Here is a 27469-nt window from a genome sequence, read left to right on the forward strand (position 1 = left end):
TGTGAGGCTTTGCGTGTCCGCTTCACGGCAGACGACGAAGCTGATTCGTTGGAAGGAGCAGGAGGAGGAGGAGGAGGAGGAGAAGGAGGAGGAGGAGGAGGAGGAGGGGAGGTAGGTGGAGAAGCCATGATCCTTTATACAATAAAGGTATAATTTCATAATTAATATGTGCTTTCTTTATAGTTAGATAAAGAAATTCTTGGTTCCAGGGTTATACTCCCCTTCCTTCATGTCATGTCAAACATTTTATACTTAAGTAGATTCACTAAATTTGAGTCTGAAATGTTTTAACTTTATTCTAAATTAGTCACTTATTTTAACTGAAGGTAAATTTGGTTGACTATGATCAGAAATACATTGATATTTTTTAATTGGTAGAGATAAAGAATATTTTTTATGTACAATAAAGAGAGTATTTACTCCAGAGGATGCAAATCCCTTACTAAATATTTTTGTGATTAAAAATCTTGGTTGCTGACAGGCACTGAGACAAGAGTTAGAGAAGAAAGGATGGACATCTCAAGATACCATATGATTAATAAACTCAGGCAGAATTAACATCAGCATCTAAGCAAATATTATTTCATATACTTTGTGACCTTGTATACTTTTGTATTAGATACAAATCGCACAGGATCATTGCAAGCAAACTTTTCTTAGATTTTTGGAATTGTAGAGAAATCATTGAGAACAATACTTCAAACTCTCGGGGAAGGAATGAAATGAAGACCTTGAATGATGAAGGAATGAAATTGGGGGTTACCAGGGGAGGGGTTGATTGGGGTTGGTGTCATTTTGTACATAGCAAATTTTACTGACGTGTTGTGCAGCAAACATTGAATGATGATTTGATTTGGCAATATATGTTAAAAAAAGTATATTAGATGTAATCAGCAGTCAATGGATGCGTGATGGAATATAAATACTATATCTTGAAAAATACACATCTAGATGGCATCCTTAGGACTTCATACAGCTCATGTTTGTCGCCAATTTCATCATCCACCACCCTTACCTTCTCTGTTTTCTCACATTTATTGTTGTTAAACTCATATTTATGCTCTCCTCCCTTCATGTCTTGTTTTATCACAACTTTAGCCGAATCTCCTATCTTCTCTTGGCTTCTTGGCAAAAAAGAAACACTCCTCGCATTTGTTCCTTTGCTACAACAATGCTCTTCTCCTTCATGGTCATCAAGAATCATGCAGTCACCGACATCATCATTATTATTTTTCTCACTCATCTTGACCACAGTTGAAGGAGGAAGTAGGGAATGCAACACATAAGCATAAAGGAAAGAGGGTGGACAGTGTCAATGCTGATGCAGAAGCCTTTGGTGATCACTGGGAAAGTTCATATTGCTCTATGCATTCTGAAGCTGAAGCACTAGAACATATGAAGAAAAGAGATAGAGGCCATCAAAGTGTGTCATTGGAGAATAAGACATGAGATTCAACTGTGGTCAAGATGAGTGAGAAAAATAATAATGCTGATGCCAGCGAATGCATGATTCTTGATGACCATGAAGGAGAAGAGCATTGTTTTGGCAAAGGAACAAATGCGAGGAGTGTTTCTTTTTTGCCTAGAAGCCAAGAGAAGATAAGAGATTTGGCTAAAGTTGTGATAAAACAAGACATGAAGGGAGGAGAGCATAAATATGGGTTTAACAACAATAAACGTGAGAAGCCAGAGAAGGTAAGGGTGGTGGATGATGAAACTGGCGACAAACATGAGCTATATGAAGTCCTAAGGATGCCATCTAGAACAAAAAACCGATGCCTCACATTTTTTACTGAGGGTAGGAGGGGTATTATGAACATCGTTTTCTACATCTACCAGACACCAAATCCAATGCATGTTAAATACACTCAATACTTTGACTATCCCAGCCCATTAGAATATAGATTAAAGGAAAATTGAGAAACTTGCAAGATACAAATATGACTAAATTTTTCATATTTTATTATAAGACTGATGAATTATGCCTGATTTCACTCCCTCTTGAGTAAACCATCCATAAATAACAAGACAAAGTTATAAATTAATTTTGCAACAGGTCAAGATATAATTTTAAACAATCAGAAAAAAGTGTAGCTGTCACTTACTTGCTTTCGTGAGCTCTCTCTCTCCAGAAAAAAATTGATGAGATCCACTGAATACAAAAAGATGAAATGTCATAAGTTCCATTTTCAAAGCTTTCATCAAATATATGCATGTTTTCATTAATGCAATTAGTCAACCAATCATATAATAACCAAGCATATATGATTGGTTTGAGTACACTCAATTTAGTAAACATTACAAAAAAACAATTGTATGACTTATGTAAATGAATGTAGCAAAATCAAATATATAAATAGAAAATTACATTAGACGATGTTAATCAATTCTCCTTCATCATGATCATTATGATTAGCATGAACGTCGTCAGCTTCTTTTCCGACAAGGTTAGAAGTGATTTGTGCGGTCAAAGGACTAACATAGGTCTCCATGTATGAATCATCATCTTCTACATTAACACCAATTGTTTTGCCCTGGAGAACCACACACCACCTTTCATCACAAGGGTCTTGCACGTAAAATACTTGTCTAGCTTGTTCTGCCATGATGAAAGGGTCATTGTGGTAACCAAGTTTCTTTAGGTCTACCAGCGTAAATCCTATATCATCGGTGCGCACACCGGTGTTGTTGTCAATCCATTTACATTTGAAAACACATACAGTAAATTTGACATAGTTAAGCTTCCAAATTTCATCAATGAACCCAAAGTAAGGGATGGAAGCTACACAGGGATTGGCGTCATTGACACTTGCGAAGTGTTGAGATTCAGCCCTTAGGGTGACCCCGCTGTTCTGCATTGTACTTTTGTTATCTTGTGCTTTTGTGTAAAATGAATACTTGTTTATGTCGTATCCTTGCCAGGTTATAACATTTCTTTTAGGCCCATCTGCTAGCTTTCTTAATGTTTCTGAAGCATTCTCATATGCAAAGATTGTATCTTTAAACCAATCACAGAAAGTCTTGTTATGCTTTTTCAACACTCAATTCTTTGACATTTTTGGATTATTCTGTTCGACTAAAGCTTCAAGCTTAAGTATGTATGGCAAAACTTCATTACTGTTGTTCAAGACATACAAGTGAGCTTGTAACAAATGTTCTACACTTGGAGTGATCACATGCAGTCCTCTTGAACCCTTACCACCCACTCTGTCATCATGCCGAGACTCAGGAAGGCCAACATGTTTAGCCTTCTCAATGTATTCTGAACAAAATTCAATGGCTTCTTCTGCAATGTACCTCTCAACAATAGATGCTTCTGGATGATATAGATTCTTTGTATACCCTTTTAAGATCTTCATGTATCGCTCAACTGGGTACATCCACCGTAGATAAACAGGACCACAACATTTGATTTCTCTGACCAGATGCACAATCAAGTGAATCATGATGTCAAAGAATGCAGGGGGAAAATACATCTCCAACTGGCACAATATAATTGCAGCCTCATTTTCCAGCTCATCAAACTTGACAGGATCAATGACTTTGCTACATATAGCATGGAAGAAAAAGCACTAGCGAGTTATGGCTAACCTGACTTTGTTTGGCAAGATGTCTCGTATAGCCACGGCTAACAATTGTTGCATGAGCACGTGACAATCGTGAGACTTTAACCCTACAAGCTTAATCTCCTCCAACTGCACAAGGCTCTTAATATTTGAAGAGTATCCTTGTGGAACCTTCACCCGACGAAGACACTGACAAAAACTTATCTTCTCCTTTTTGGACAAAGTATGGCAAGCTGGGGGCAAGTAAATTTTCTTCCCATCAGACCTTGGATGCAACTGTGATCGTATGCCCATATAAGCTAGATCTTGACGAGTATTCAAGCCATCCTTCGTCTTGCCTTGAATGTTAAGGAGCGTCCCAATCACACTGTCACAAAATTTTTTCTCCATATGCATAACATCAATACAATGTCTAACGTCAAGATCAGACCAGTACGGAAGATCAAAGAAAATGAACCTCTTCTTCCATAAGCAACTCTTACTTTTATCCTTCTTTTGGGTCTTTCCAAATACAGTATTCAGGTGTTGAACCCGCTGATATACCTTCTCACCAGTCAATGGTATCGGCACAATATCGTGCTCTTGACTTCCATTAAAAGCTTTTTTTAGTCGTCTGTAAGGATGATTCGGTGTTAGAAAACGGCGATGCCTACTATAGACTGTTTTTCTTCCATGTTTTAGTTGTATGTAGCTTGTGTTTTCTTCACAGATGGGGCATGCATGATGACCCTTAACACTGTAACCGCTGAGATTCCCATATGCTGGAAAGTCATTAATGGTACAAAAAAGCATTGCACGCATTTCAAACGTCTCCTTTCGAAACACATCAAACACTACAACCCCCTGGTCCCGCAACTTTCTCAGGTCTTCAACCAACCGACTTAGATAAACATCAATGTCATTTCCTGGCTATCTTGGGCCCGATATCATCATAGACAACATCATGTATTTTTGCTTCATGCACAACCAAGGAGGCAAATTGTAAATTACTAGCAGAACTGGCCATGAATTGTGTTGCTTGCTTAAGGTGCCATATGAATTCATTCCATCACTGGCGAGTCCAAGTCTAAGATTTCTTGGCTCTTTCCCGAAATCTGGATACAAACCATCAATCTTCTTCCACTGTGAGCAATCAGCCGGATGACAGACTAGTCCATCAGAAATCCTTCCATTTGCATGCCATGTAAGGTCTTTTGCGTTGTCCTCGTTAGCAAAAAGACGCTTAAACCTTGGAATGATTGGAAGATACCACAAAACCTTCGCTGGAGGGCCCTTGTTTGAGTTTTCATCATAACTGCTTTCCTCTTCATCCTTCACTTTATACCATGAAGTCCCATAGATAGGGCATTTGGACATTTCTTGGAATTTATGCTTGTAGAGTATGCAATCATTGGGTCAAGCATGAATCTTATGATACTCCATACCTATGGGACACAATATCTTTTTCGCCTTATAGTAAGTTTTAGGCAGCGTGTTGTCCTCTGGAAGCAGATTGTGCACTACCTCAAGCAGTAAGGTGAAACTTTTGTCACTCCACCCATACCTGGCCTTCACATTAACCAGACTTAACACCGCAGACAACAAGGTTAAGGAATTCTTGCACCCCGTATACAAAGACTTCTTTGAATCACTCTACAATCCTTCATACACAGGGGCGTGTGCTTCCTGAAAAGACTCTTGTCCAAGGTCACGAATCATGTCCTCCAAGTGATCTCCCATTTCTTCATCAAACGGTTCAGATTGGGACCCACTCTGCATGTCAGTCACTTCACCATGCCATATCCACATCGTGTAATTCTTCTTGATCCCATCACACAATAGATGGTCCCGTATGTCGTCCAGTAGTTGTCGTCTTCCGTTCAAACAGTTGACGCAAGGACAATAATATTTTCCTTCTTCATTCGGTCGACCTCTTTCTGAAGCAAATTGCAAGAACTGTTCCACTCCATCCTCATATTCTAGGCTCATGTGACTTTGATTGATCCAACTTCGATCCATCTAAGCAATTCCATGCATGAAAATCTCACTTTTTTATTTATAGGTGTGGCCCTATCCCATTTAGGAAGACTGTCTTTTATGTTAGCCTCAAACGTCATGGTTAGCATTATTTTGAACAATTTGACTAAATTTTGGCAGCATTTCGCATTGGTCTCCAAGTATACGACATGACATCGGTGAAATTAATTTCCCGATAATCAAGTATGCACTCAAAGAACAACTTGAAATGCATTGTACCGAAATTTCATCAAATTAATCAAAATAATAATAACCTTAACGAATGAATCTAACATAAAAATACCAGTCTCCCCAAATTTTCCAAACGGACAATTCAAGACTAAATACAATGACTAATACAAACTGTCCGCAAGAATCATTGCATTCAGTCTCAAATGGGAATCTAAGGTTCACTCAGCATGAACAACAGTTGTTTATATAGCAAATTACATTAATGACATACAAGAACATACAAAAGGTAAATTTCAATTACAGACAAATATCGACATCACCAGTTCTTTATGTAACTAATTTCAAATTCTGGGTTTGGAGGGTGCTTATGCTTTATTATTGTAGTTGGGTATATGTGTGTGTGTGTGTATCATGAGGGTGTGTGTGTGTATCATGAGGGTGTGTGTGTATGTGTGTCTTTGTGTGTGATGAGGGTGTGTCTCTGTGTGTGTATCATGAGGGTGTGTGTGTATCATGAGGATGTGTGTAGTTGTGATGCTAGTAAAATTTGAGGGCAAACTAGTGATCAGTGTTGTTTTGTGTGATTACAGATTTTGGAAATCTATCCATTATTGCTTTAAGTGTGAAGGAGCCTGTTAGTGTGAAAGAGAGGAGGGAACGTTTTCTGTAGGGTTTGGGCTTAGCTGATTCTTCTTCCAAGGTTTGTTCACAACGGAAAATGAGCTTAGATGACTTATCTATCAGCTTGGGATTAGAGAGGATCAGGGAGTGCAGTGAGGCAATCTCAAATGCTTGCATTTTCCATACTGATCAAGTAGTATATGAGAAGTTGATTCTCTCTAGAGGCAAAGCAGGTTCTAAAGAAAAAATCTCTTTGGATGAATTCAAAGGGTGTCCCCAAGATGAAGCAGAAGCAAACATTCAAGGAAAAGAGCATGAGTTGTCTTCTACAGCTCAGGAGCACAGACCCAGAGAAGCTGTTTCACAAGAAGAATTTCAGGATTTTGATGAGTAAAAGAAAGAGGAAAAACTGGTGGAAGTGCTTTGTCAACATCAGGAAAAGTGGTGAAGGAAATGTAAGGTCCAAATTGAATGCAGGGACAAATAAAACTTGAAGAATAAAGGTGAAGCAGAATAAAAAGAGGTGGCTGGAGTTCAGTGGCCTATACCTTTGACAAGAGGTTAGAGCACATAAAGGCCTAGTTTGGACCATGAAATTTAGTCCATGTGGTCAGTATTTAGCAAGTGGAGGTGAAGATGGTGTTGTTTGCATATGGTGTGTTACATCACTGGATAAATCCAATATTTGTTTCACCCCACAAGATAGTACTTCTAAAAGCAAAGTGGAATGTGACAACTGTTCTCCTCGAAAGAAACACTTAAGCTAACCCTTCATTTTCCTTCGAAATAGTGTTTTTCAAATTGAAGAATCACCACTGCAACAATTCTTTGGTCATTCCAATGATGTCTTGGATTTGGCTTGGTCTAATTCAGATGTGACTTTAACTAGCATAAGCTGTTACGTATCCTAAATGATGGCTTCGGCAGCTTATGGAACCGGTTCAAATTACACACGTCTAAACTAAAGTAAACCTTTGCGCCTTTGCCACGTTGTGCCACTGCTCTGCCACGACCCTGCGCCGTAGCGAACGCTCACCCTATGTCTTCCCTCACCGTAAGCATCTCTCTCTCCCAGTGATTATGATTTCTTTTGCTGCACAAAATTATGGTTTCTTACTCTATTGATTCCTATGTTCAATATTGCACTCACCTCTACTTCTAATGTGCATGTTATGTTCAATGACTTCACTGTTACTTTCATTCTTACTGTTCTACTTCTACTATGATGATTACATCTTTGGGTGTTTTGAATACCTCTTTTATTAGTTTTTCCCCACTCTCTCGATGCTTAGCTTTGGTCCTTTTCTTTTGTTTATTTTTAATTTTCCAATTGAAAGATTTTCTTTTGTGTCAAGTGTCTACGATTGGAAGTCGATATTACAGAAGGACTGCTGAAGCGTTTAGTACTGGTGCATTGCCCTAAGTGTCAGAGTTGCAACCACCAAGAAGTTGGGGTCAAGCTACAGCTGGAGTCAAAGGAGCTACTGACATTTTGCTTGAAGAAATTGTAGAAGAATTTGAATTCGAATAAAGTGAGGTTGGTGCATGCTGAGTTTATTTGGACTGAGCCCCATTCCAGGAGAGTAAAAGTTAAGGTCAAGGTTCAGAAGGAAGTTCTTAATGGAGCAATACTTGAACAATCTTATCCTATGGAGTATGTTCAACAAGAGCATATGTGTGAATCTTGTTCTAGGGTCCAGGCTAATCCTGACCAGTGGGTTGCTGCTGTGTAACTCAGGCAACATGTTTCTCACCGACGTACTTTCTTTTATTTGGAGCAGCTGATTCTGAAGCATGGTGCGACTGCCACTGCTATAAGAATCAAGCAGATGGAACAAGGTATTGACTTCTTTTTCTCTAATTGAAGTCATGGAGTCAAATTTGTTGAGTTTATAGGGAAAATTGCTCTGGTAAGGAGCCGTCATGATAAGCAGCTTGTTTCTCATGATCCAAAGAGTAATAACTACAACTAGAAATATACATTTTCTGTTGAAATCAACCCTATCTTCCGTGAGGATCTAATCTGTGTGCCTCCTAGAATTGCTGCTAGTTTGGGAAATATTGGTCCACTTGTGATTTGAACTAAGGTTACCAACAACATTGCTTTGCTTGATCCATTTACCTTGAGGCACTATTTCATAGATGCTGATCAGTACTGGAGAGCATCCTTCAAGTCATTACTTACTAGTAGACAATTGGTGGATTATATTGTGTTGGATGTGGAGACTGTTTCATCTGAGGTTACTATTGGTGGCACGAAATATCGTTTAGCAGATGCTCAAGTGGCTCGTATTTCAGATTTTGGAAAGACAAAGACTGTTTCATCCTAAATGATGGCTTTGACAGTTCATGGCTTTGACAGAGTAGTGGCACATGAATGCATGATATAAAAAGTCATCAATGACATAAGAAGAAAAAAGGCTTTAGGCTTGATATAACTCTTGTGCTAATCAATGTTATTTGGGTGCTTTTAATTCAGAGGAGTTGCTGTTAAGGTTCCATCTGCTCCCCATGGAGTTTGACTTTTGATCGAGGACTATCCTTATGCTTCTGATGGGCTAGAGATATGGGATGATATCAAGTCTTGGGTGGAAGAATATGTCTCATTCTACTACAAGTCAGCTGAGGAACTTCAAAAAGACCCCGAGCTCCAAGCTTGGTGGAAAGAACTTGTAGAGGTGGGTCATGGGGATTTGAAGATAAGCCATGGTGGCAAAAGATGCAAACTCGTGAAGAGTTGGTTGAAGCTTCTGCTACCCTCATATGGATTGCTTCAGCTCTTCATGTTGTTGTTAACTTTGGATAGTATCCATATGGAGGTTTAATCCTGAATAGACCAACTATTAGCAGGAGATTCATGCTTGAGAAAGGGTCTCTTGAATATGATGCATTGGCTAAGGACCCTGGGAAGGAGTTTTTGAAGCCTATTACTGGCAAGAAAGAGACCCTCATTGACCTTACAGTTATAGAAATTTTATCAAGGCACGCATCTGATGAGTTCTACCCTGGGCAGAGAGATGGTGGTGAGTACTGGACTTCTGATGCCGGGCCATTAGAGGCCTTTAAGAGGTTTGGAAAGAATCTTGAAGAGATTGAAAAGAAGCTTATAGAGAAGAACAATGATGAGACATTGAGAAACCGCTATGGGCCAGCTAAAATGCCTTACACTTTGCTCTATCCTTCTAGTGAGGAGGGATTGACTTTCAGAGGAATTCCCAACAGTATCTCTATCTAAGGGCTCTATGGTTGCTGAAGTACTGTCCCTGCCTTTAAATAAATGTGAAATAGAAGGAATTTGATTCCTTCATCAGTTGTGTATGTTTAAGTTATGTATTTGGAGTGGCTGAATGTACTTGTATTGCCATATATCTTATTTTGGGATAACTGAAGGACCCTAATTAGTAAAACCAACTCTATTCAGTGACTGATAAAAAAACAACAACCAAGCCTTTTCCCACTAGGTGGAGTTCACTACATGAATCAGACAATGCCATAATGTTCCATTGTATCTCTAAATCTTTTTTAATTCTTTTGCTTATGGTTTTTCTTACTCTCCCTCTGCCTCTAGTGACTAGGCTATCCTCCATATGATCTACTCTCCTTACTAAGGCTTATAAGATCATCCTCACACATGCTCAACCCTCTAAGGCAAGAATCTACCATCTTTTTTACAATAGGTGCTACCCTAACTTTTTACCCAATGCATTCATTTATGTGTGTGTGTGTGTGTGTGTCAGCAATCGACTTTATGCCATATAGAGGGCAGCAGTGTGTTAAATACTGGTGAGGACAAAAGATGGCAGAGAGAGACAGAAAGACAGAGAGCGAGTTACAGTGTGTCACACAACATTTTAGTCATCTTTCTAAAAGCTATAATTCAGGTGAACATGCTTCTATTTTTTTTAAGAATTGAATTCTATTTGAATGTAAATGTTTCCACTTAAAATACGTATCTCTGCATGCAACAGATAGTTGGACTTCTAAAGGATATTGAACCTACAAACTAGTTAGTCAGCATGATGAGAAAGAGTCAAGCATTTTCTCTGCATTTCTTTAGTATTCATCAATTCACTACAACTCTAATATACACAATTGACCAAAAGACTCAAGAAATTGACCAGAGGAACAAAAGCAGCAAAGTAGGTAGCCTTACCGGAGTTATTGCTATCCTAGCAATTACATCAAAACATTCAAACATTGCAGCAACACCAGCAATCAATGCATTGCAGTTCACACACGTAAACTAGTATCAAAGATTCAAAAATTGAAGAAATGGGACACCTGAAAATTGCCCAAGAAACTAGAAAAAGCAACGCAGACAATATATGGACCAGCTTTCTGCTCAAACCCTGCCCAATCAATTTTCACTAACCCAATCAGTCACATCATACCTAACCACTATTTACAACATTGAACAAAAAAGTACAGGACAAATTAGTAAACTATATTACTTTTACACATATTTGTATAACTGATATATCTTTTTTATTTCTCAATCTCTAAAATCAAAATGCTTATGATACTTCCAAAACATTTACACTGTAAATGTATTATACTTTTCTTTCAATTTTTTCATTTATGCCAAATTAATCAAACAAACATTCCCTCAAAATTTTATTATTAGGCCAGTCACAGGGATTGTGTAGTTGTTTTGCATCTTTTAGTAAACATTGCATTTTATAATATGTACATCATATATAGGTGGGAATTTTATAATCCTCTTAACAGAGACAAACTTCAACATGTTTCCTAACTAAACTAGAAATGAAAAAGAGACCAAGCATACCTCGAACCCAAATAGTGACAATGGCAGTGAGATCTAACAAAATGGCACAAAACTTGAAGCTTTCCTCGTACCTCAATCAGCAATACTACAACTTGATGCAATCCTACCCCGTAAGGGCATTGGCTAGAAGACTCCAAGTAGATTGGGCTAGAGATCCAAGGAAAGGCCCTAGGGTTCTCATGAGCCTTAGGGTAGATTTCGAGCCCATGGGCTAAGTATGAGCCCGCTTATCTTTGTAAATATTAGAATAGGTTATTCCTTCGTCTAGGCCTTGTATTTTGGCCATTCTAGTAGTATAGGGTTTTAGCCTTGTATTTCGGGGCATTTTGAGTTGTCTTTGTAATAAGGACTTTTTTTTTGTTATTTTCATGTTTTTTGTCATGGGGGTGAGCTTAGCTATTATAGGGGGTGTGTAGCTAAGCTCTAGCTTCTCATCTCAAGGAGGTGAGCTTAGCTATTAGAGAGGTATGTGTAGCTAAGCTCTAGCTTGTTAAGGAATCTTCTTAAGGAAGCTTCTCAAGGAGGTGAGCTTAGTTATGAGAGGGGTATGTGTAGCTAAGCTCTAGCTTCTCAAGGAAGTTTTCTCAAAGAAGCTTCTCAAGGAAGTTTTCTCAAGAAAGCTTCTCAAGGAAGCTACCTAGTCTATAAATAGAAGCATGTGTAACACTTGTTGTAACTTTGATGAATGAGAGTCTTGTGAGACACAACTCAAAGTTCAACTTCTCTCCCTTTTTCTTCCTTCAATTTCGTGCTCCCCCTCCCTCTTTCTCTCCCTCTTTCTTTTCCTCCATTGAAGCATCCTCTCCAAGCTTCTTATCCAAGGCTCATCTTGGTGGTGAAGCTCCTTCTTCCATGGCTTATTCCTTAATGGATGGCGCCTCCTCTCACCTCCTTTCCTTTGTCTTCCGCTGCATCTCCATGGTGGAAAATCACCATTAAAGGACCCCATTGAAGCTCAAAGATCCAGCCTCCATAGAAGCCCCACAAGCAAGCTTCCATCACAACTGAAGACGTATTATTATTATTATCATCAATAAAGGAAAACTTCTGTAGAGCATTCAACATTGTGTATTCCTTTAGATTCACATGCCTAATGCATTTGATTATGCTGTCTTTGATATGGTACCATGATCCTTAAATGCAAAAAGGTCATAGTCTACCATGGTTAAAATCTATGATAAAAGAATGTAATACTACCATGGTTCCAAAGATTTGGAAGAGCATTGTGTTATAGAGAAGATTGGACTAGTGCTCTCTATTCAAGAATCAGGTAAGTTTCTCATTACCACAAAATATAGAAGAATTTATATAGCCCTGCACTGGCTCATGTTATAATAATAGAATCTGTATAACCTTTAGTCTCATTGATATTATCAACACCTCAGCATTTGTGTCTGGACTGCTCTCTTGCTGTTTCTTCAAACAATATTCAATGCTGGTAATATCATAAACAAATTTACGAGGGTTGCAGATGAGCTTTTTGGCATGTTGATTACGGTGTTGTTCATTCAAGAATATGAAGGTAAGTTTGTGATATCTCAATTTAAGTTCAAACTAAAGATGGTTTGGAATAACACACATTTCACATGGAAAAGGACTTCTGATACATGTTTGTGGAAACACAGGGAATGGTAAAGGAGTTTCATGTTTCTAATAATGAAGATCAGACAACAGAACAAAATGAATTTCAGTGGCTCTATGGAAATGGGTTACTGGGAATTATATTCTCATAAGCATTTCATATGGCAAGCATTTCATATGGAAGAGGCTTTTCAATTGGGAAGTATGACTTACTAATGTACACATAAAGGGTTATCAGTTGCATAAGCTTATATCAGAAAATTGAGGCCAAAAAGGTTATTGAATGAAGAACATGAACTAATTAGACAGCAAAAGCTACAGTACCTAAACTGGGAGCAGCAGGACAAACAATTAGTGTCTTTGGCTTCTAGCATCAATGGCATCGAGTCTTCACACAAAAGCATGGTTATCAAACAAATGAAGTTAATATGACGTGCTCTGTAAAAGTTTTAATACACCTATGCAAACTAATATTCATGTGCTCTGTAAATCAATTCATAGTACTAAACATGTGATTATTTACCTGAAATTATGTTAGCTATTATTTGAACATGGTTTGGATGTTTTAACTTGAACCCAAACATGTACTAAAAGTACCTAGTACCTAGTAAACTGTTTCTATGTTTTATCCGTGAACAAAGCCATTGCATCACTTGCCCAATTTTATTCTAATATTATTATAGATCTTCATTCCACAAGGTAGTGTAATTTTGTCCTACTTTTTCCCTTTAGGAAAAGGCAAGGGGGAAGTTGGACCCAAATTTTTTAATTTCACATGTCTTTATCTCTCTTTAGTTATGACACACCAACCAGAGTTATCACACTACCAGCGTAACTCTCTAATTCTAACCACATCAAACCTGTCTAGACCTAAGATTGGTAGCTACATTGGCCATCCAAGGAAAAGGGTTTGGACACTTATCCTAGATGAAGATGAATCTGACACAATAGGTTCAACAACCACAAATACAGTTTCACTTAACTCGTCGTAACAAACCAATTCTTTTCTAACGTGTGTGTCATGTGCATACCTTAGATGTGATTTTTTTCAATTCAACCTAATAAAGAAATATATCTCAAACTTATCACTTGTGCCAGTGGAATAAATTACACATGTTTTATCATTCAAAAATCAGTCAAACATGGTTGAAAAACAAAGATTTCAAAACATTCGTCATTCTATTCTATGAAAATTATTGAATTCAAAGCCAAAAAAAATATAGAATGCAATATACGTCACAAAATAAAAGAGTAGATGGGAAGAGTACCTTCGGTAGTTTCTTCAAATTGTGGAGCATCTAAGTGTAACTGAAATCAATAGTTTTGCTAGCTTGAGCATTGGGTTTATGTGGCCTTGTGCTGGGTATGGGATGCACATAGAAAAAAAGCTGAGACAAATCAACAGAAGTAGCAACTTAGCATAAAAAACTATAAAACATGAACACCCACTCAAACTTAGCATACTTCTACCATCGTGCAATAACAACATCACTCCTTCCAAACTTAGCATACTTCTACCATCGTGCACACAGGTACAACAACCCACAAAGAACACGAAGTTGACCTACGTACCTCGCGGAGAAAGCTTTGAGCTTTGAGCACCCATGAGTGTTTCAGCACCCTAGTACCTAGCGGAGGAGTTTATGTAGGGTTTTCTTTGAGCCACAGTTGCAAGAGCAGTGTAGGGGGTTCTGTGGGTTCGAGTGAGCGGTTTCCGGTAGTATTGAAAACAATGTGGGACAATGTGGGTGTCGAGGGAGCGGTTTCCGGCAGATTTCAGGTGGGAGGAGAAAGAGAAGAGCTATTTCAGGCAGGAGGAGAAAGAGAAGAGCGAGTGCAAGGTTTTCGAGCGCGCGGGTTGTGAAATGTCAACATTTTAACTTATAAACATAACAACATCGGTTTTTTAAGGATAACCAATGTTAACTGAATATAATTAACATCGGTTTTGGCAAAACCGATGTTAACATCAACTAGGTAACATCGGTTTTTTAAAGAAACGATGTTAAGATCAACTCCTTAACATCGGTTTTCTCAAAACCGACGTTAACTCTATGAAGTTAACATCGATTTTTCCAAAACCGATGTTACCATATTCATCTTAACATCATGTTAACAACGGTTATTTAAATAACCGATGTTAACATGAAGTAGTTAACATCGGTTTTTATAAAACCGATGTTAAGTAACTCCATTTAATTACAAAAATGCCACTGAGCTTTCGTTAACATCGGTTTTCACAATAACCGATGTTAATGGAGCGATGTAGAAAACCTTTTTTTTAGTAGTGCACACAGAAGGTGACTGAATCCATTTCATTAAGCCAGACTAATCAGATAGTCAACCATAATCTATGTCTCTACCAACCAGTAACACAAGAATGGAGATCAGGACAATAGCCAGAATCAATGGCAGATCCACACTTATCAAGGGGGTGCACCCTCATTTCTAAAAAGTTACATATAAATACCTAATTAATTCAAAATAGCCCAGTAAATGAATGTAATCCCTCTTACTTGCTCGGTCTTACCAGTTACACCTTTGTAACCCAACAATTCAAAATAATTATCAAGGCAATGTAACCCAACAAACAATTGAAGCAACAAATTATTATGAGATGTAGTCAAATAGAGTGCTTAATTTTGTTTCCTAATAATTAGTACAAGAAAAATCTTGACCAGAAAGACTAATAAAACCAAGTGTAGAAGGAACAAGAGTTCCAATAAAACAGTAGTAAAATACCTTAACCTCAAGATTACCTTGAGTTATTTCATGATCTCTCTCTCTCTCTCTCTCTCTATTCTATCAAATACAATGTTTCTTTTGAGTTTACAGTAGTAATAATAATACCTTTGGAACACCAGCAACAGCTAAAATGTGTTGGCCATGACAAATAGACTCCACTGGCTTATTGTTTTCAAAGAAATGCTTCAACTCCACAAATGTGTTGGCCCAATTACCACTCATGAGTTTAGACAATCATCCAATTATCAAACCACTTTCTTTGCTGAATTGGAAATGGGACACTTCTGTTTCACCTCCAATCCAGCGTGTTTTGGTCCAATGGCCTAGTTTAACCCCGAAAGATACAACATGGAAGATTGGGATACATTGCAGACCTCTTATAACTATAAGGACAGGGTTAGTTTTCCAGGAGAGGGTGATGTTAACAACACCAGTCCAGCATCTACTAGCATGCCCAAAAGGTGCATAAGGAAACCAACCCATCTCAGTGACTACATTTAGTCACGTGGGTAAGACAAGCAGCAAGCAGAGTGCATAACCATGAACACCATTAATAACAAAATCTGTTATAATAGAATTTGATGTGATCTTTACTAGGAGTGGATCGCTTGATACAGGTCACAGAGTTTGGATGATGTTACTTCCAGAAAGGGAAGATAAGTTAGGGTAGACGCCACAAGGATTACCTTAATAAGTTTGAGATTGGTTCAACAAGGAACCCAAAGAGAAGCTCTCACCAAAATTTATCAAATGCCAAAAGTTCTTCTATTGAAAACGAAATCCATACATATAGTGTATCTGAACGAAAAGATAGAAATAAACATGGGCCTTTAAATCAGTTTGCGCCAAAATTATAATGAAAAAATTATAAATAAAAAACAAAACATATTTGGCATGGGCCTTCAAATTAGTTTAGGTCTTTAACAATGATTGAAAAAATTATAAGTAAAAAATAGAACATATTTGGCATGGGCCTTCACATTAGTCTAGGCCTTTGGTAACGATTAATATGCTTAGTAGTGCCTCTGCTTCTGGGCCTTCATCCTTCTCCACTTGGACCTTGTTAAATATGTCTGCTACCATTTGTTGGAGGGTATCCACTGACTGTTTGATCCTACTCCTGATCATAGGTCCTTGTATTTCAGCAGTTTCGGGATTCTTATCATTTCCTTCTTCTTGGAAAACATTTGCCCTCAAATGTTCAGAATCATCACTTGTAACTGTTGGATCAAGTGGCCTCGGAATAATTAAGAAGGGGGGGGGGAGGGGGTTGAATTAATTATGAACGTGTCTTGACTAATTAAAAATCTATCATTCTTAATGTTACTAGATTCAATTAGGCTTTTACTACTGATGTGTAATTATTTTCTCCTATTTCTTAACCCTTTTTGTCACCATTTCAATTACTTATTAGCCTTAATTGTCAAATTAACTATGCAGTTTTATCATTTGGGCCTACTTGACTAATTTTGTGTTTTTAATTTAATTTCAGGAGAATTATAAGCAATTGGGTTTGGATCCGGAATTGGGTTGAACCGGATTGGACTTGAAGAGAGCAGGATTATAAGCAATTTTATTTCATTTGGGCCAGTTTTACTTTATTTCGTTTTTGGGCTTGGACTTAAAGCAGAATTGTAAACTTTGGGGCTGAGGACATATATAACAACACTAGGGTTTTAGTAGAAGACTGTTTTAGGAGGGGGGAATTTTTAGGGTTTTGCAATTCCAATTTTTACTGTTCACGCGCACTGTTCTCGTAGAATAAAATTTCGTTTTCTGTTTCTGCCTTTGAATTCATTTTCGTTTCTGCTGATTAATGGAAGGCTAAGTCTCCAACGTTGTTTTCTCTTGAGGATCAATCACAGCTCTCTTTGAGGTTTTGTTATTACTATTTAATTTTGATAAGTTTTTCCTCTTCACCAATTGCTCTGTATTTGTTGCTATTAATCCATGCATTCTTCATGCTTGATTAATTGTCTCTGCGCTTAATTTATGTTCATGCTTAATGATCAGTTTCGTTCATGTTTAATGGACATGTGAGAGGGATTAATTGGTGTATGTGTTGCTTAATCACATAATGACAGCCTTAGGTTAATTTTCGCTTAGTAGATTAATTTCGGGTTGGATTAAGTGGTTGAAATGATTAGCGATAAATTCTCGTAACCTAGGATAAGAGACTTGCTTTTGAATCAAGGGGAAACAACATGTTTTAGTTCTGTTATTTCTTTTGTTGGATCGAGTGGCCTCAGAATAATTAAGAATGGGGGGTTGAATTAATTATTCCTAAACCTTTACTAAATAAAAAATTACTCTTCTAAGGCTTTTACTATGTTGTTAAGAGAATAAGGAGTAGAAGAAAAACTTAACCAAAAGTAAAAGCGAAAATTAAATGCACAACGGAAATTAAAAGAGTAGGGAAGAAGGAAACAAACACACAAGAGTTTTTATACTGGTTCGGCAACAACCCGTGCCTACATCCAATCCCCAAGTGACCTGGGGTCCTTGAGATTTCTTTTCAACCTTGTAAAAATCCTTTTACAAGCAAAGACCCACAAGGGATGTACCCTCCTTTGTTCTCTTTGAAAATCTAGTGGATGTACCCTCCACTAGAACTGATCCACAAGAGATGTACCCTCTCTTGTTCTCAGTCAAACCCAAGTAGATGTACCCTCTACTTGTACCACAAAGGATGTACTCTCCAATGTGTTAAGACAAAGATCTCAGGCGGTTAAACCTTTGATACTTTGTGAATGGGGATACAAAAGAATTCTCAGGCGGTTAGTCCTTTGAACACTTTTGTATAAGGGAATGGGAAGAATCAAAAGAATTCTCAGACTGTGTCGTTTTGAATTCTTTGACAAGGGAGAAGGGTGACACAAAAGAATTCAGGCGGTTAGTCCTTCGTTCTTTTGGAAAAGGGAGAAGAGACACACAAAAAGAATTCAGGCGGTTAGTCCTTGGCGAATTCTTTTTGGCAAAGGGAGAAGGGAATGAAAAAGATGAATAGCACAAGTTTTTGAACAAAGAACTTTTCTTGGAAGAGAAAGTTTTGAACAAAAAATTTTAGAAAGATGAATAGAAGATGAAACAGAACAACTGTTGAAAGGGATGAAAGAAAATATTGAAAGATGATTGAAAGAAATGATTGAGATGAATTGATAGAAAGATTGCTTAGAAAAATTGATTGAAAATACAAAACAAAGCCTTGCTTTTATAGACTCTTCATGTCTGATCAAGAGAGCCATTTTGAAGAGTTATAACTTTTAGAAAAACTCAAAACCAATTTGAAAAAGTCAAAAACCATTTGAAGAGTTACGTCTTTTGATTTATTCAGAAACAACCATTGGTAATCGATTACCAAATCAATGTAATTGATTACACAAAGCTTTTAGTGAAAGGATGTGACTCTTCACATTTGAATTTGAATTTCAACGTTCAAAGGCATTGGTAATCGATTACCAAAACATTGTAATCGATTACAGCTTTTTTGAAATCAATTGGAACGTTGTAAATTCATTTGAAAGCTTTTTCAAATCCATTTTGCTACTGGTAATCGATTACAACAATCAGGTAATCAATTACCAGAGAGTATAAACTCTTTGGTAAACATGTTTTGAGAAAAATCCATGTGCTACTCAGCTTTTGAAAAAACCTTTTAATACTTATCTTGATTAAGTCTTCTCTTGATTCTTGAATCTTGAGTCTTGAATCTTGTTCTTGATTATTCATGATTCTTGATTCTTGAAAACTTGAAACTTGAAACTTCTCTTGAATCTTTCTCTTGATTCTTGAATTCTTTGGCATCATCAAAATAACCTTTGAAGGCATTGCTTCCACATCTTTAATTCAAATTACTTGTTGTTTAAATTACAAAAACAAACACCCCCAAATTCGTTACTATTTCACTATTATCTGTTATGAATGTTTGGTTGATCATTACTCGTTGGGAGAACCAACGACCTAGGATCACTTCCTAGTGTTTATTTGATTCGGGTACGACCTCGATCAAATTTGGCGTCGTTGCCGGGGAGCAAGGTATAGTTTTAGGACATATCATTTCCAGTAGGGGCATAGAGGTAGACCCTGCAAAAATAGCTGTTATTTCACAATTGCCTTACCCCTCTTGCGTGCGAGAGGTTCGTTCTTTTCTTGGTCATGCAGGGTTTTATAGGCACTTTATCAAGGATTTTAGCAAAGTGGCCCTTCCACTATCCAATCTGCTGCAAAGGAGGTGGAGTTTGATTTTGATGACCAGTGTAAAGAGGCTTTTGATTGCCTCAAGCGTGTGGTGACTACCACCCCTATCATTCAGGCACCTGATTGGAAAACCCCATTTGAGTTAATGTGCGATGCATCCAATTACGCATTGGGGGCTGTCCTTGCTCAAAAGATTGATAAGCTGCCTCGGGTGATCTACTACGCTTCCAGAACTTTGGATGCTGCTCAAGCAAATTACACTACCACAGAGAAGGAGCTATTAGCGATAGTTTTTGCTCTTGAGAAATTTTGTTCATATTTGCTTGGTACTCGTGTTATTGTTTATATTGACCATGCAGCTCTGAAGTACCTGTTGAAGAAGGCTGAATCAAAGCCTAGATTGATCAGGTGGGTGCTTTGGCTCCAAGAGTTTGATTTGGAGATCCATGATCAGAGTGGTGCACAGAACCTCATGGCTGACCACCTGAGTAGGAATGAGTGTGCGTCTGAGGACTCACCCATTCGAGATGATTTTCCGGATGACCATTTGTACCTTATGTATAATATTTCTGATTCCTTCCCCACTCCTTGGTTTGCTAATATTGTGAATTATTTGGTTGCTTTTGTTTTTCCTCCCTTAGCATCTAAAGCTCAAACTGATAAAATTAAGAGCGATGCTAAGCATTATATTTGGGATGACCCCTATTTGTGGAAATTATGCAGTGACCAGGTTATTAGGAGATGCATTCCAGACCATGAGATTGACTCAGTCCTGCAATTTTGTCATTCTTCTGCACCAGGTGGCCATCTTGGCATATAGAGGACAACTCGCAAGGTGCTTGACTGTGATTTCTATTGGCCCACCATCTTCAAGGATGCGTGGAAAATTTGTAGCACTTGTGAGCCTTGTCAGAGAGCAGGAGGCTCACTTTCATGGAGATAGCTCAACAACCCGTGTTGTTCTGTGAGGTGTTTGATGTAACGACCCGCCTCGTCGCTACGGTATCCACACTCTAATATTCGATAATTTCAATTTTTATAAAAAGAACTCCCTTAATTTTTTATTATGAAAATAGAAGTGATTTTGTCACAACATAAATTCATCCAACAACACGCCATTACTTAAGTGAATATGCATAATTACATAGAAACAATAATTCGGTACATGTCATACATGTAACATCCCAATTTTTCGTAAATAAATTTAAAAAGTTTTCAGTAAAAAAAAAATAAATAAATAAATAAATATAGAGCAAATAATAGGCTGAGTACCCTAGGTATAAATAGTTATGTTAAGTCAACTGCCTCCTTTTGGCCTCATTTTCGTTTTTCCCCTTCTCCTCTCAAAACCCTTTCTTTTTCCCGCAGCCCACCAAACCAGTCTCAGAAAAACGACGATCTCGAACCCGTTCACCGTTGGATGCTTCAAGGAATACCTTAGTACCTATTGTGGCCTCTATGTGTACCTGGTCATGACCACTATGTGTTTGTGGAATGTGTGACAGGATCTCCTACCCTGAGTGTTGTGGTTTCAATGAATAGTATTTAGTATGTTTCCAGTTAAGTTGAATTATGGGGTATACCTTAAGGTTGTTATAGACCCTTGGGAATCATGTTCGTACTAAGAATTTCGTATGCATTTTAGTTAGATGATGTTGACCCTTAGAGTATGTTATTTTTTAGGTGAGAGATAGCTTTAAATCCTTCTTGGGTAGAAGTTGTTTTGAGATTGAATGAAACCTAAGATTAAGATAAAATTTCCTTAACCAGTAGTCGAACCAAAAGTTATTTTAGCATTCCTTGAATTAACCTTAATTCTAGTTGGAGATGACTCAAGTAAGTTTAAGTTTTCGGATGAGATCCTTGTAAGGAGTAAGTCATAAGTCCATAGAAAAGTCGGTCACTGTAAACCGTTGAGTGATATCTTGGCCGCGTAGATCCTTATTGGAGTAGTAAAATAATTGAAATAATTTTAAGTTTAGAGGAGTGCTTGTAGAAGGACAAATAGTGATCAATATTTCTTGACAACTTAAGACTTATGAAAAGATTAATCCTATATGTGATTTAGAATAGATAACCATGGTGTTCACCATAATATTTTGGGAGACATTACTGTTAGTTTGATACATTGTGAGGATCTTTGGAGATGAATCCGGAATAAAAGAGATGGATAAAATTCTCAAGAATCTTGTTGTGAGTTTAGTTTTAAACGTTAGAACTAGCTTAGTAGTTAGAGCTTGAATAGGAAACCGATGATATGACTAGTGTCCTAGTTATAGAGTTAGATATTGTAAACAACAATCGAAACCTCAAGTTCAAGTGCAAAGTTATAGGGTGACATGAGTATATATGTGTGAAGATTACCTTAAGGTGAACAAACTTACAGAAGTAGGGAGTAATTTGTATTGCTTATCTAATTAGCACCCAGTTAGTATCAAGTAGGCAACCTTAGAATTGAATCGTTACAATTCTTGGACCTAAGTGAGAGTTATGAGTCAAGTATACGAAAGTGAGAAAGATCATGTTGGAGGAAGAGGCTTAGACTCAAAGGTAGGCAAATCATGTATTCTCGATAGTCATTGTGAACTAGGATTGGTGGAGCGTGAAAGTCTCGACACTTTTCTTCTTCCTTCTATTCTTGAACCGTCCCATGTTAAAAAAAAAAAAAGGGGCCGACCATGTGTTTAGTCGCGTTTTCTTGTGTATATTTATTTGTTTCTAATTGTTATTCGTGTTTCTTATGATATTACCCTAATCCAAATAGTATGTCTTTCACATTTTATTATAGTTGAGATGTCACTCTCGTGAGAAGACTTACTTATGAAATACTATCATTGAGTAAACGAGGATCACCGGATTTAGTAGTTAAGTGCAGAGGAGTCTTGTGATCGAAGTAACGGAAAAAGAGTTTCAACTAGACACACAACTTGATATTGAGAATCATATGCGTGATATCTTTTTCTCGATCTTTCGGCAAGTTTCGGGGACGAAACTTCTTTTAAGAGGGGTGGAATTGTAACATCCCAATTTTTCGTAAATAAATTTAAAAAGTTTTCAGTAAAAAAAAAAAAATAAATAAATAAATATAGAGCAAATAATAGGCTGAGTACCCTAGGTATAAATAGTTATGTTAAGTCAACTGCCTCCTTTTGGCCTCATTTTCGTTTTTCCCCTTCTCCTCTCAAAACCCTTTCTTTTTCCCGCAGCCCACCAAACCAGTCTCAGAAAAATGACGATCTCGAACCCGTTCACCGTTGGATCGTCGTGAAATTTGAGTATCATGTTCGCAACAGAATTCCAAGCATTCTCACCGTTGGGAATTTTGATATCATGTCTTAACTGAGAGAAACATCCTTCGCATTGTAGCCTTTTTCTTTCCCGTAGAAACCCAGAGCTGTCTTGGTAAAACTACGATCCCGGTTTCGTTAACCGTTGGATTATTGTGAAATTTGGATATGTTGTTCGAAATTCAATTCCGCACGCTTCCACCGTTGGGATTTGCGAGATAATATTCTTGGAGGGAGAAAAAGGAATCGCATGAAGACATTATAAGTGGAGGTTTCAATCTCTTCTCCGTCTCTCTGACGTTTGGGAATTCTATCGGAGCAGTCGGAGGAATAACTGAAAGAATTTCAGGGAACCGCTAAAGATGTTGCTATCCCTGGCTGAAGACACGTGAGTCCGCTCAGAGGTAAGGGATGAGTTATTCACAGTTGGGGATTAATGAGAACATGTGTAGGGATCCTTAGAGGATTAAATTGGGGTTTTATTTTGAGATGTTTATTAAATTGCAATTTTTCCTTTATGATTATAAATAAAATATTGATGTCCTAATGAAAATTGCTTGATAAATTGTGTTCTTGATATTTGTATATTTCGACCTATGATTTTGATATAATTGTGTAATATTAGTTAAGGGGTTTTAGTCCTAATGTTGTGATAGTGTTTTATATAAATTGTTATATTGAGAATATGAAATGATGATTCAAATTGTGAGTATGTGATGAATTGTAGAAGAATATGTTGCTTTGAGATTATAATATTGTTATTGAGATTGAGTATAAGTGTAAAGTTGAACATGTGGTAATTTGTGAGATACGTGTAAACATGTGATGGTGGATTGTCACACTATGAGAAGTGAAATTGTGAATGAGTTCTAGTTGTGGATAAGTGTGTAGTTAACACTTGATGTGAAATTACTTGTGTTGTAAGCTATGAATTGTACAATAACCCGACCAGTGTTATCTTGAGAAAAGCGTTGATGCGCAGTGTTAAAGAGAAAATGTAGGTTTCCTATTTAGGAGCCAATGTTAAATCATAGTGCGATTGTGTTGAACGTGTTTAAAACACGAGTGTAAGGTCGTGGGTATTGTATAATTCATGAGCAGTGTCTGCATGCAAAAATTATTTTAGGGGTTGGACCTGAATCAGGAGGGAGAGGCCCTGACGGACTCTTCGGAGTGTAGGCCTTGGGGGTCACCGGGTTTGAGTGCTCCTTTAAGCCTATGCTGATCTCATATGGTTGGAGCATTCTCGCAAAACATCGTGACCCTGACTGGTCTCCCTATGATCTTACTTAGTGAGAGTGACCTGACAAACCCATTGTGTGGTGTGTCTTGTTATGTACTCCTAAGCGCCCCAGGGTGGTTTTTCACTGACATGGTACCACATTGCATATAGGATTGAGTCTTAGCATAACTATTGCATATGCTTGCTAATTGATGTGTTATTATATCTTGATCGAAGTGTGGGATTCTTGTGTAATGTGATTGATAATTGAAAAGTGAATTTTGAATGATGAAGTGGTGAAGTTACGTGAGCTATGTTTAAGCAAGTGGTATCTCATTTATATAATATGTATATTTAATTGTTTTGTTTCTCTATTAGCTAGGAATGTGATAACTCACTCCCTGTGTGTTGTTGTGTTTGGATCCTGTGATGATCTTGAACTTGTGTTCGGGGGAGCAGATGAATAGGTGGATGACTATGAAGAACCTCATGCTAGAGGACACGGGAACACCACGCTCTGATAGGATGTGACATTAGGATATAGGTTCTATATTAATTGTATGAGACTTATATGATTTTCTTTGAGTCGAGATGACTTTATTATTTATTTGGACAAATTTGAATATGATGTAGAAGAAAGTGAATGTGAGCCTTTTATCCATTTGAAAAGCTTGTATTTAAAAATGTTTTAAAAATACTTTTAATTAATATTTGAATTTTTATTCCTTTATTAATATATATGTGAGGGGTAGAGGGTGTCACAATACACATAACGAAAATTAAATATGTTCATATATATATAATTAAAATTCTAGTTTTACATCTTTAACTCAACAAAATAAAACTTAAAAACCAACTACGAAGGAGTTGATTACAAAACACAACTCTCTCCCAAAATAACGCCAACGTCATCACGTCGGCTCGTCGGCTCCTCACCAGAATCTTACTCCCTAAACCCTGCCACTGTCATTCTGCTCCCACGAACAAGGTTCGTGATCATCACAGGTATCAACCTCACGATACAAAATTGCAAGGGTGAGTTTATTATAAAAGAACCAATACCAATTCCAAATAACCACAATTAGCAAGGAACATAGGCAAACATGATAAGCATGCACAACAATCATTATTCAACACTCATATCCAACAAATATTCATCATTCACATCCAACAATTACTCATCATCCATCCATGGACCCAATCAAGACTGCACAGAATGATGCATGCACCTGACTCAACACTCAGATGCAATGTGGTACGTACCAACAACAACCAAATCTCAGGAAATAGCCTAAGCATGTCCACACGACACTCTCACTTAGGGAACTGTGCTGAGTTTGTCGAGACCACCCGGTTGTGCACGTAACAGCCCCCCTCCCATAGGTGATCAGCCTGGGAGCCCAAAGGTGTTCCCTACCAGGTGACAGCCCCCTAGTACAAAGTACACTTGGCCACAGTTACTCTATTTCCTGTGTCGTATAAGCTATGATCACGACCAAAAGTAAGTGCCAAAGACCATGGACCAATTAAAGTGCCTAAGCATCCCCTCAGGAATGCTTAGATAACCACGCTAGTTACCCACGTCTGGGCCATCTGACAAGGTCAGTGCACTCTACCCCCCATGACATACAATTCATACGACGTATGATCGTGGCCAAAAGCTAGTGCCAAAGACCCTGGAAGGTCAGTGCACAGTGCCCCCCATGATCATACACAACATCCAACGTATGAGCGTGGCTAAAAGCTAGTGCCAAAGACCCTGAAAGGTCAGTGCACAGTGCCCCCCACGAACATACACAACATGCACATGCCAATGCATTTCCAACATCAGTCAAAAAATCGTATTTCCATGTCATTCACAACATAAATATCATCTCATCTCAATGACGTTATCAACAACAACAAAAACCTCATTTCATATTCACATATTCATCAATAATAACAATTCATGTTGACATGGTCTTTATTAACAACGTCATCTCAAATCAATATCATCATAATTATCATTATCATCACATATCAATTAAAATCCTTAGCAACATCAACAACAATTCAAACAAACACAACAATATCATTTCCACACGCACGGTCTTCAAACAACACATTTCAAACAACCAAAACAATATCATTCATCACAATACATACATACATACATACATACATATATATATATATATATATATATATATATATCACATCCCATTAGTTAAAACGTAATTTTCTTTGAAGAAAAATCAGCATGCAACAGGGACAAGCAGATATCCTCATAGCTAGGTTCCTTGACCCTAACTATGGTATTAAAACAGTAAATTTTATAATAAACTCCCCTCACCTATCGTGAGCTACCCCGCGGATTCGTCGTCGCGTCACTTGAAGATTCCTTTTTGTCCTTGCTCGTCAATTCCACACAAGCCTCTACCATGCCAAAACGAAGGAGACTTAATATGGATTTCAGAAAACAAAGCTAGTAACAGTGCTCTGGGTCAAACACCCACATCACTACATGAAAGAGCTGAGAGCATTTCGGGTTTTACAAAGGAACTTCATTTGGAAATTCCGACCACGCCAATGTGACCGGGGTTTAGTGTAGGTTACGAAAATAACATGCATTTCATGAAAGGATAACGTTTACAAAGTCTCTTTCTCTAAGGTTTTTCAAAGGAAGCATAAGACATGCAATGGCGGTTCCAAAGTTAGAAAAGATGCAAAGACAAGATGGAACTAACAAGAAACATGCATAGAACCATGGTTACCTCGAAAGAAAATGAAAGGTCAGATTAGGGTTTTCGTTCTCTACCGAAACCGCAAGCCAAGTTGGAAGATTCTGCTTCGGTTGAAGGGTTCCTCTCGGTGTGGGTTTTTAATGGAGAACAATGATGGTTTGTGGTGGCTAATGGTGGCTATGGGTGATGGAAAAAGTGCTTGGGACTTTACAAATGGCTTTGGAAGAAAGAAAGAAGAAGAAATGACGTTTTTCCTAAGCTACACGAAAGCAAAGGCTGAAGTGCTTAAATAAGAAATGCTCTCGGGAACGGAAGCTTCTAGCACACTCCAGACATCTTCTTAAATATCCCAACGGTCAGATCATGGACAATTGTCTTGTGAAGTTGCAGACCAAATTTCGAGAAGATCCAACGGTTAACGAAGGCTGGGAAGCGTTTTTACCGAGGTAGCTTCATGTAGCTTTCTCTAGAAGCTTCATTAGGAGGCTTCCTCCATAAGCTTCATTAAGAGGCTTCTAGCACACTCCAGACATCTTCTCATAGATCCCAACGGT

At 37.8% G+C, this 27469-nt stretch overlaps 1 protein-coding gene and 1 pseudogene across 1 annotated transcript; both read left to right on the forward strand.

Annotated features, from left to right (window-relative positions):
- Positions 1–6471: 6471 nt before the first annotated feature.
- LOC114373130 lies at positions 6472–8704 on the forward strand (annotated as a pseudogene).
- A 3-nt stretch (positions 8705–8707) lies between these two features.
- Positions 8708–9693, forward strand: LOC114373131 (linoleate 9S-lipoxygenase-4-like). The gene is made up of 3 exons (XM_028330669.1): positions 8708–8737; positions 8909–9052; positions 9181–9693. The coding sequence occupies exons 1-3, from the start codon at positions 8708–8710 to the stop codon at positions 9607–9609; spliced, it is 603 nt and encodes a 200-aa protein (XP_028186470.1). The 3' UTR covers positions 9610–9693.
- The last annotated feature ends 17776 nt before the right edge of the window (positions 9694–27469 follow it).

The sequence above is a fragment of the Glycine soja genome, chromosome 11 (assembly GCF_004193775.1).
Source record: "Glycine soja cultivar W05 chromosome 11, ASM419377v2, whole genome shotgun sequence".
NCBI lineage: Eukaryota > Viridiplantae > Streptophyta > Magnoliopsida > Fabales > Fabaceae > Glycine > Glycine soja.

What these genes read in the sequence shown, in the direction of transcription:
- LOC114373131 (XM_028330669.1), top strand. Translation starts at nt 8,708, where the DNA reads ATGGCTTTGACAGTTCATGGCTTTGACAGA. An exon ending in CAGTTCATGGCTTTGACAGA is followed by an intron (nt 8,738 to 8,908) that starts GTAGTGGCACAT and finishes CTTTTGATCGAG; the next exon opens with GACTATCCTTATGCTTCTGA. An exon ending in GGTGGAAAGAACTTGTAGAG is followed by an intron (nt 9,053 to 9,180) that starts GTGGGTCATGGG and finishes AACTTTGGATAG; the next exon opens with TATCCATATGGAGGTTTAAT.